Source organism: Amyelois transitella, chromosome 17, assembly GCF_032362555.1.
Source record: "Amyelois transitella isolate CPQ chromosome 17, ilAmyTran1.1, whole genome shotgun sequence".
NCBI classification, from domain to species: Eukaryota; Metazoa; Arthropoda; class Insecta; order Lepidoptera; family Pyralidae; genus Amyelois; species Amyelois transitella.
The window spans coordinates 7,526,071-7,535,914 of record NC_083520.1 but is presented as its reverse complement, the minus strand read 5'-3'; the positions used below and the strand labels follow the sequence as shown (position 1 = coordinate 7,535,914).

General features: G+C 35.2%; 2 protein-coding genes across 2 annotated transcripts in view; one reads left to right on the top strand and one right to left on the bottom strand.

The window, feature by feature from the left end:
• Positions 1-648: 648 nt before the first annotated feature.
• Positions 649-2,114, top strand: LOC106134245 (NADH dehydrogenase [ubiquinone] 1 beta subcomplex subunit 5, mitochondrial). The gene is made up of 3 exons (XM_013334239.2): positions 649-863; positions 1,046-1,256; positions 1,826-2,114. The coding sequence occupies exons 1-3, from the start codon at positions 655-657 to the stop codon at positions 2,030-2,032; spliced, it is 627 nt and encodes a 208-aa protein (XP_013189693.2). The 5' UTR covers positions 649-654; the 3' UTR covers positions 2,033-2,114.
• A 348-nt stretch (positions 2,115-2,462) lies between these two features.
• The window catches only part of LOC106134247 (protein PRRC2C), a 33,307-nt gene continuing 25,925 nt past the window's right edge, over positions 2,463-9,844 (bottom strand). The window contains exons 2-7 of the mRNA XM_060948890.1: positions 8,339-8,401; positions 7,211-7,408; positions 6,190-6,316; positions 5,308-5,495; positions 4,861-5,012; positions 2,463-4,420 (exon numbers count right to left, since the gene is read on the bottom strand). Coding sequence (XP_060804873.1) covers positions 3,958-4,420; positions 4,861-5,012; positions 5,308-5,495; positions 6,190-6,316; positions 7,211-7,408; positions 8,339-8,401 — 1,191 coding nt within the window. The 3' untranslated portion in view covers positions 2,463-3,957. The remainder of the gene's footprint in view (positions 4,421-4,860; positions 5,013-5,307; positions 5,496-6,189; positions 6,317-7,210; positions 7,409-8,338; positions 8,402-9,844) is intronic.

Sequence of the window (9,844 nt, the reverse complement as noted above, 5' to 3'; positions counted from 1 at the left end):
TTTATGAACGATCTTATTACGTTAGTAATAACATACAGTATAATTCTACATTGACACGGATATTGACAGTAATATAATTTTTCCAATAAATACAGACAGAGACAAACAAATCTTATTAAAATCGTAATGAGAATATTATTAATATGAGAGTGTATATGAATGTGTATATGTGATTGTTTTTTAAATCAAAACTATTGAACTACATATCTCAATGAAATTTGTCATACTTATAGAAGAGTGTACGGAGAAGGACATAATGTATTTGTTTATCACGTGGGCGGAGTCGCAAAAGTAAGTTTAATAAAAAGTAAATGCCGGTTTGACAAATGACTAAGAAACATCAGATAAAAATAATTAGTTCACATTATTATTTATGTACCAAAAGTTAAACCATTGACTTATTTTGAAGAGTTAATTAGTAGTAAAAAATATTGCACGATAGATATCGGGACACATACGAAGTCTCATCTTAGGTATTTTGTGTTTAGTTTAGACTCGTGAGCCTTAACTTGACTTTGGCACGCTAACCAATGCTTTGTAACATTTCTAAAATTACTAGTAAAATTCTATATTCTATGAGATTCATAGTGATATTAAATAAATGTTGCCATATTTATTCTTTTATATTTTATCGCGGTATGAAATGGAACAAGAATGGAAACCCTGTTCAGGCAGTTGTCACTTCACTTGTCAAAAGAAGTCAAAATAAAAATGGTTTCTTGGAGTGCATTAGGCCGATCCTGTGGGATCAATCTTTTAAAAAACCATATCAAAACTCCGTTCATTGCACAAAATGTGGCCTTTTCTACCACCAAGAACGTTGGGGCTTCCCATCACAAAACATTTGCATTGCAGCCATCCAGGTAATAAAAATCGATTATCTAACCACTTTTTTCGCCTAATTTTGATTTATTATGATTTTTGTTTATATTTTTTGCACGCATTGTCAGGGACTTCATCTCAGGAATATATAATTTTTGATGCATGAATATAATTTTCAGACTTATAACGTCCTAACCTAAACATTTGTGATTGATGATTTTAGATGGCAATATCACAAGTTCAAGGATATGCTGCACTTCTATGCCATGCTAGGATTGATTCCCGTGGGCATGATCATATTTTACTGCAATGTGTTCATCGGTCCTGCTCAACTGACAAAGATCCCAGACAACTACACACCCAAACATTGGGAGTACCACCGCCACCCAATTACCAGATTTATCGCTCGGTATATCCACAACAGCCCTCAGCAGGTACGTAAATCGTGCTATATCAATAGTCAATACTTATACATACATATGTAAAGTCACATCTATATCCCTTGGTGGCCAACAGAGCCAACTGTCTCGATAAGACTGAAAGGCTGCCAGAAACCAATTGCGTTTAATAAATAAAAAATTAATTTGGTTATGATTAGAATTTAAACTACTGGATAGTGAAGAAAAAAAAAGATTGATTTGGTATATAAAAATATCCAGATCACAAAAAATTCAAACACCTGGGGTCTCTTAAGTCATTTAGTAGGGAATACTTTGTATCCTATTTTGAAAGTTAATAAAATGAACTATACCAGACCTAAAGAATTGTAATGCACAATTTCCTGAGAAGTGAAGAAGTAACTTAGTACTGTTAGGAGCTCAATCGTGTTCTTTGTTAATCCACTAACTACATGAAAACTTTGAGATGGAACAGGATATGAATCAAGTACTTTTTGCCTAACGTTTTACTGCCTTAAACAGATAAATTTCTATACCCCAACTATTATCTGAAACCTGCTTTTGTAATTTTTAATGTTGTAAATCTCGGTTTTATTTGTCATCAGGAATATGAAAAATTCATGCACTTCCTCGATGAAGAGTCCCAGAAAATTAAATTGCGTGCCTTGGAAAAGGAGATTGTCAAGAAAATGGCCGAGCGCCAGGATTACCAGGCCTACTACTACAGGCCTCTTGTCAATAAGTACATGCGCATTGAAAGGAAGACCGGGGAAGAAATGCAGGAACGTGCTGGTGACAATTTCCATGAATGAACACCACCAATAAAGCTGCTAGTGTAATAGTAATCAAGTGAATTGTTATATTTCAATGTAGATAATAAACATTTTGATCGTTCTTTTGGTATATTTATTCACAGGCCATACTTGTTTTAAGAAAAACCAAGGCTTAAAATCAATGAAGCTATCTTTTTGATTGTTCTAGATTGCAAATGTCGACAGCCTTAATCCCCTGTTTAATTTATTGTAGCAAATGTTTTTGTAGTATTTTATATACTGATGTAAAGGATGCTGATTTTGGGTGAAATAAATAATTAAGGCTATGGTAACATTGTTATTTATTTTACAGGAAATGCTAACGATTGACAATAAATTCCGACATGTGGAACTCTTACAAAATTAAAGTCAACACTTACCTAGCTGTACGCTAATTAACCTGATATGATTCTACGCGAGATTACACTGGTTAAAATATTTCACAATAAAGGGTTATTTGTAAATCATCATAAACTTAGCAGGGCTACGTAACTGACAAAATTTGTTCTACGATTTAGTTCATAACTGAATAGGTACATTTAAACTGATCTGCCAAGGTTTTATTGTAGTATCGTACGTGATATTTGTAAGTCTGTGGGGTAAGTGCGAGTTTTAACTGGATCAAAGAAACTAGTGGTAACATACAAATTCGCATTTATGTGCTCGATTCGTTTGATCGAGTAAAACAAGCACTAATCCCTCTGCTTTATTTCATATAAGGACGCGTAGGTAATAAAACGGCGATGCGATGTGCAAAGAGTTAAGAACATATTAACGTATTTAATGATTGTTGATGTTTTACAATTAATCCCATGTAGATAAGTAGGTATATGGTATGGGGTATTTGTTAAACTATTTTTTCTGATAATATTTTCCATACGTATTTTAGAATACCTATTGTTCACAACGTTAAAGCTTAAATGATCTTATTTAGCCGGAATTTCAAGAAAATAAAGTTAAACTACATATTTAAAATTATAACTGCTTATGTTGTGATTGGAATAGAAAAAAAAATTAAGTAGCTAGTTAAATGAAATTATGTTTTAGTAATTTTAAGTGACCCTATGACTATTAAGTCACAGTATGTCGCAATGAGACGTTTTCCATCAATTTGAAAATGATATCATATAGGCTCGAATCTTATCGTAAAATATGATAGATGGATTCGTTCGTCTCCTCGTATCTCTCATATTTCGTCTGTAGTGTTTCACGTTAAAGGGTGTGTGAGCCGGTGCACTGATACCAAGATGTGCAGTAGGCGGTGATCTGAGACATCTATCCGATATAGAATCATTTTTACCAAAGTAATTCTGAAAGTATATAATATAATACCTATTAATTCTATTCCAATCATAACTTGTACAGACAAAGAGAGTACCTAAACAACAATGTTAATTACGAAAATTCAAGTAAAGTGTCACCTACAGAACTAATTACGACAAATTAGTACCTAAGTAATAAATAAATTCTTTGGCGGTGCTGGTATGCACGAAGCTCTTAAATTTACTGTTAAACAATTAAATACAAAACGATATGATTTCATTATCCCATTCTTTCAGTCTTAGCAGTTTGTAGAGTTCCAACTATGACCCAACAACTATGTATTTAGATTGCTTCTCTTTATAACATTTGACATTAAAACTATATACAACGACCCTAATCCAAATAACAATTTCGAAAGAAATTGCAACAAAGTTTAAGTAATTCATGTAAATCAGTATCAAAGCACGAACTCAATAAATTATCCGATTGAAGTAAAAAAATAACTTTAACAGTAAGAGTACTTTACTGTTAATATTTATATGGACTACAATAGACATTCTAAGTACACTAATAAAATTATTTTACGATTCCTCAATAATAACAATTTCGAATCTAATTTTAAGACGGCTACGAGTTTCTACAATGTAAAAATGTTAATTACATTATTTATTTTTTTCTTTCTCTGCCTGCGCGGCCAATTTCGCCTCTTTTTTAGCTTTTTTCTTTTCTTCTTTTGCTAGTAATTTGGCCTGTCTTTCTTCTTCTTTCGCTAGAAGTTTGGCTTGTCTTTCCTCTTCTTTAGCCTGCTGCTTGGCTTCTTTCTTCGCCTCCTTTTCTGCTTTTAGTCTTAGTTTTTCTTCCTTCTTTCGTTCTGCTATTTCATTCTTTTTGTTATCCGTGTTTTCGTCTTTTTTTGACTTTTCTTCTGGTTTGTTATCGTCTTCTTTTTTCTTTTTATCTTCTTTTTTGGGCTTTGCTTTGGGGTTATCTTTTTTTCTTTCAGTCTCTTTGCTTTGATCTCTGGACTTTGGGGGATCGTCTTTATTTGATGGTTTTAGAGGCCGGAAGAAGTTTTTGTTCTTTTGCGGTGATGTTTCTAATTGTGTCACAATTTTTTGTGCACATCTGTGAAAGGAAAATAAAGGCATTAAATTGAAGTATCTCTGTATACGTTTCAAAACTCTTGGAGATTATATTTTTAAAGGATTTCACGTGTAAAGTATTTACATACAAATATTTGCATCTATATGCCTTGCGGGGTAGACAGAGCCAGGAGACCTGAATACTGAAAGGCCATATTCAGCTGTATGGCTTTGTAATGTAATTGAGATTCAAATAGTGACAGGTTACTAGCGCATCGCCTAAAAGAAGAATCCCAAGTTTTTTAGCTATTCCTTAGTCGCCTTTTACGACATCCATGGGAAAGAGATGGAGTGGTCCCACACAGTGGACTATTCAAAAACTCTTAAATAACGAATTCGGACCCCGTGCACTGAAGCAAAACGACTGAAATGTTACTGGGAACTGGTAAAAATAGTTCGATTATATTTAATAGAAGCGAAGACCTTATCCTAGTAGAGGCAGAGGCGGCTGCAGCGCTCTCCCGGCGCCCTTCCCGGAACTCCCGCTGGAACTCTCGGATCGGCGGCAGCCGGCCCGAGGGCTCGCCTGCGGGCCCCCCCGTGTAGCTGAGCACCTGGTACTCTTGTAACCTAGCCTGAAAATAGTGCAAAAATATTAAATATTTTTGTTTACAAAATGCATAAACATGCAAATGTATTTATGGAAAACTGGCGTTGCCCGCGTTTTATCTGTGTCAATTATACAATTAGGTATGTTCTTTTGCGACGCACCTTTCTTCTATATTGAAATAAGTTTCCTTCTTCTTCTCTTCATGTCGCCTCCTTCATCTGGTTCGGTAAACATTTCTTCAAAATCCTGTTTCATTGGTAAGTTATAGGGACATATTCATAGCATTTGTTTCTAGATTTTTGAATAGGATTCTGGTATACCTTCATGCTATGATGCTGTGATCGTCTCAGCGAGTTGGAGGCCGGCTGCCTTGCCCGAGGGGGCGCCGTCGCGGCCGGAGCCCGAGGTACGGCTCCCAGGCACACTCCGCCGCACTTCGCCCCGCTGCACAGCTTCGTGGAGCAGCCATTTATGTTTCCACCGCTGTTCGACGATACGGAAGACACTCCTGAAATTGAGTTAAAAATTATTAGCATAAGAATAAACAAGTAGTAAGTTTACCTCCGTTGTTTAACGGATTCCAGATTCCTCCCCAAAAAGGGATGTATCCTTCTGGGGAGGAATCCGGGATCCGTCTTCATAGTCTATTATCTAACTCCATTCCGAGATGGTGTCCATGCACGATCTTAGAGTGAAGTCAGATAATTATATTCCCACCTGTCTTCCCCTATCTTGCATCTCCATTACCAAGACTCAGTAGACTAATCAACGAATTCAGTGATGAGATTGATATTCATGCTGACTCGTTGGGCAGAATAAGGAAAACTGTTTACCTGGCTATGAAGCAATTTAGTTAAGTTTATACAAGTAGGAAATACTTTTGTTAATATATATTACTTAAGCAAAAATTATAATGCATGTCGTGTTTACCTTTAAGTGTTTGTTACAGTTAGATAAAAACTTTATGTAAGACCTTAGTAAGTAAGAAATATTGTAAACAAACGTTGGTAAACCCAAATAAATAACTACATAAATAAACCCAGTTTGATCATAACTATTTACAAAACCAGTTGCATGAGTGCGTAGTTTTTTTTCGAGTTATTTCGGTCAGATCCCCAAAATTTGATACCCATATGAATCCTTTTAAAAAGTTAACATGGCCACTCTAACATTTAAAAGAAGTTACTTAAACATAACTTTACCAGAAAGGGAAGACTCGCCGCTGGTAACAGAGTACAGGGACGCCGAGGCCGGCACCGACCGCGCCCCCACCGAGTAAGACGAGACCGAGCCGGGGACGCCCCACGCCTTGCCGCTGCTGCCCGATACCTGAAACAGAGGTTTCTGAAATATTAAAAAAATTATGAGGGTATTTAATAACAGAAACAGTTTATTTCCAAATTATGTACTGTTCAGAGATCACGGTAGTCTTTATTTGTTTTTAGTTTGAGTCTGATCACGCCTTTCTGAGGCGTAGGCAGTGTCTGCTACATATTGCCCTTGCCACGAGACTATGGCCCTCTAAATATTTTTTTTTGCTATATCTACATTTATCAATCTTTTTAACAGGCTCGTAAGTTGAGAACACAGAATACAGATATTGTTGAGTTGAGAGGAATGTAACTACGTCTTTAAATGCTTAAAAATATACGGTTACAAAGGATCAGAGTGATGAATTTGTAAACGTACTTATTCAAAGCTGAATAATACATGCTGAAGCTAAAGCGTACACAAATTAAATCAGATATACGTGAAAATAGCATTGTCCTTATAATAATTATAACTCGCAGGAAAAAGAGCAAATAACGAAATTTGAAGGCAAACAGGAAACGCTTCGAATTTTAAAATTATAAATCTTACTTTAACGCGAAATATGATTGCGGCGCGCTATGGATACTAATGAGTCCTTAATCATGAGTGAAACGACATTATGAAGCTCAGTTAAGCTTTCCATTAGATACTCGCCTTATTTAGAATGCGGTATGTTGGTGAACTTGTATCCAAAGCTTTTTCAGACATTGTTTAATTTGCACAGTTTTCTCATTCTTAGCATTTTTTTTGTATACCTCTTATGCTTTTGTCTATTCTTTCAAGTTAGTTTCACTTTAAATACAGAACATTATGCTAGCTTTGACGAAGCAGAGCTGGCATGTCACACCACGCGGTGTCAACAGCAAGAGATATGGCTTAATTGCATTTATCTAAGTCGAAATTTGTACATACCTGCCAACTTTTGCTTGTGACAAGTCGTGGTGCTTGCCTCAGACGCAGTATCTTGGCGCGACAAATGACACAGCGTAGAGGCAGCAGCCTCTGACTGACTGCCATCTGGATGGTCTTGACGAAGCACCGGCGGCAGACCACGCGGTGCCCGCAGGGTGAAGTCTGCATGGTCGCTTTCGCGTTCACACATATTACGCACTGAAAAGAGGTAATGTGTTTACGTCAATTACGGCATTGATGATGACAAAAGCAATACCATCACTATACTCTTAGCGTCAATCCTGACGTCCGTCGATAATCAGGACCCTGGAGTAGGCAGTGGTAAGATTTTTATAAGAAGCGACTCTCGTCTGACCTTCGCAACTTTTGCAAGGGAATTTAACCTTACCCTTATAGAATAATTGTTACAAAGAGAGCTACCTAAACCTTTATTGCTCTAATAGAGTTGTTCAGTGAGGCTGACTTGTCTTACAGATATAATTAATAAATAAAAATCAAAAGAAAACGTGTGGAGGTGGACGTACTTCCAGATTCAAGGTGATTTCAGCGTAAGTAAAAAACACATCTGTTTTCAGATTGGGAATCTCCCCACATCAGCACTCAGCTTAACCAGCATTGCCTTAAATTTCCTGCCTGCCAGGAAACTTTAAGAAGATACTACATATATAGGTACTATTCAAAAATCTGTGGAACTTGCTACAGTTTACTTATTGGGAATCGCGTCAGGAGAGTGGAAGCGTACCTAATATCATTATTGTGCAATTAACGTCGTTTCACCACTAAATGACAGTAAAATTAAATTCTACCTTGAACTCCAACAAGGTTAATATAATTGCATTTATTTATTACTTTGCTTGTTTGTTTTAAAATATTGGACATGCTAGCATTAAATTAGTGACATGCATTATTATTACTCAGGCAAAAAGACAATGCGTAATAAATTCCTGAAATCATCATGTTTTTTTTATCGTTGGTTCCCGAAATTTCATTAACTAAATATACATCTATTATTCGATTTAGCACCGTTAAAGCCAAACAGAAAGACAATCAGGACTTTTGCATAATTATAATATTAATATGGGAGATGGATAGGTATTACTATTGCAAAAAGTTCGTGCGGTGACTTACTTCTTCCTCGGGCGACGTGGCTAGTTCGGGCTCGTTCTCTTCCAGTTTATTGAGCAATTTGTCCTGGAACAAGAAATATTGACTGTTTAATTTTCACTGGGTCTTTCTCGTAGATCCGCTAGCGTAAAACTTTAAGGTTAAAATATACGCAGACCTGAGGAAAAATTCATGGACTTTGATGGAATATTTATTTTATTCCCTCTCTCTTTTCTATATGGAAACAAACAGAACCAAGTAATGTAGAAATATTTCACTTGGCCACTGGTGTTGATATACAAGTAAGTATTATGAGTCGAGGGCAAAAGACTACTTTTTACACCTACCCCGTAAGGTATGAAGATGTGACTACATGTATGTATGTAAGGTACCTAGATATAACTAGTAAGGTAGGAAGTGACTTGGTTCTGCAACGAATGATCCAGTAGTGTCAAGTTACCATATAAACATAAATAAACCACAAATGTTATGTACAGCATTGTTCTTTGAATAATAATACGACATAAACTAGATAAGAATAGCCGCTAGCAGAAGATATGTACTCGTACGTAGCTAGGTATTTATATTTTTTTTTTAGTAGGTATCTAACTAATGTTATATCGCACAAGTTAGCATATACAGTGATTGTTCGTGCTTAAAGATGGACCCGACCCACGATTAATTAATCTAGCAAGTCTCTTACGATTTCGATGAACTAATGATTTAACTCATAGTTAAAGAATAATAGTGCTCAGGCTTCACACGCATGGGTTGAGCTTTATTGTAGCTAACAGCTGAAACTACAAAGGTGTATAATGTTATGAATGTTGCTTGATAGATATTTTTAGGCCTTTGACAACAATGTAAATTATTTATAACATGTTAATATGAAGTTATTGGTAGATATAAACTAAGAGAGTAACCTTGTACCTTGGAATAACTGGTTTTGTAAAAAGTAAAATTTGTTGACCATGAGTCAAGCACGGGGAAACCCATCCTTCAAACTCGTTTAATCAGAATCTGTTGTTATGAGGAGATCCTTATAATATTTATATGACTTCATTAATATGAGTGTTGAAATTAACTTTTTAATAGTCTCCGTTATCGTACGTCTGAGTATAACTATTTATATATATATATATTTTGTTACTTATTAAGTTTTGTGTGAATATTAACAATTATAATTGTTAGTAATCTTTTATATTTCTGTGAACATAGTTAGTCTTAATTATTAGATAAAAATAGCATTTATGGAAAAAAATATAAAAGTATATATCAAGTTAATCTAAATATGTTACCTACATAAATAAGTTTTTTTAAATAATTTTCTTGATTATGCGTAAATTTTTGCGTTATATGTTCGATAAGTCAAAGTTGTTGCTCTTGAACTTAAGTGTCTTTTACTCGTAATATTTATCAAGGAAGGTGTGTAGGTATATACTTATTATACTTATTCTGAAACAAAATTTGACCTAATTATTTCAACTTAAAGTTGGTTGGTATTAAAATGAATCAATTAATTGTGATCGT

Bases quoted from the DNA above. Each gene is read 5' to 3' on its own strand.
- LOC106134245 (XM_013334239.2), top strand. From the start codon at position 655: ATGGAAACCCTGTTCAGGCAGTTGTCACTTCACTTGTCAAAAGAAGTC. The intron at 864-1,045 runs GTAATAAAAATC...TGATGATTTTAG, and splicing joins TTTGCATTGCAGCCATCCAG to ATGGCAATATCACAAGTTCA. The intron at 1,257-1,825 runs GTACGTAAATCG...ATTTGTCATCAG, and splicing joins TCCACAACAGCCCTCAGCAG to GAATATGAAAAATTCATGCA.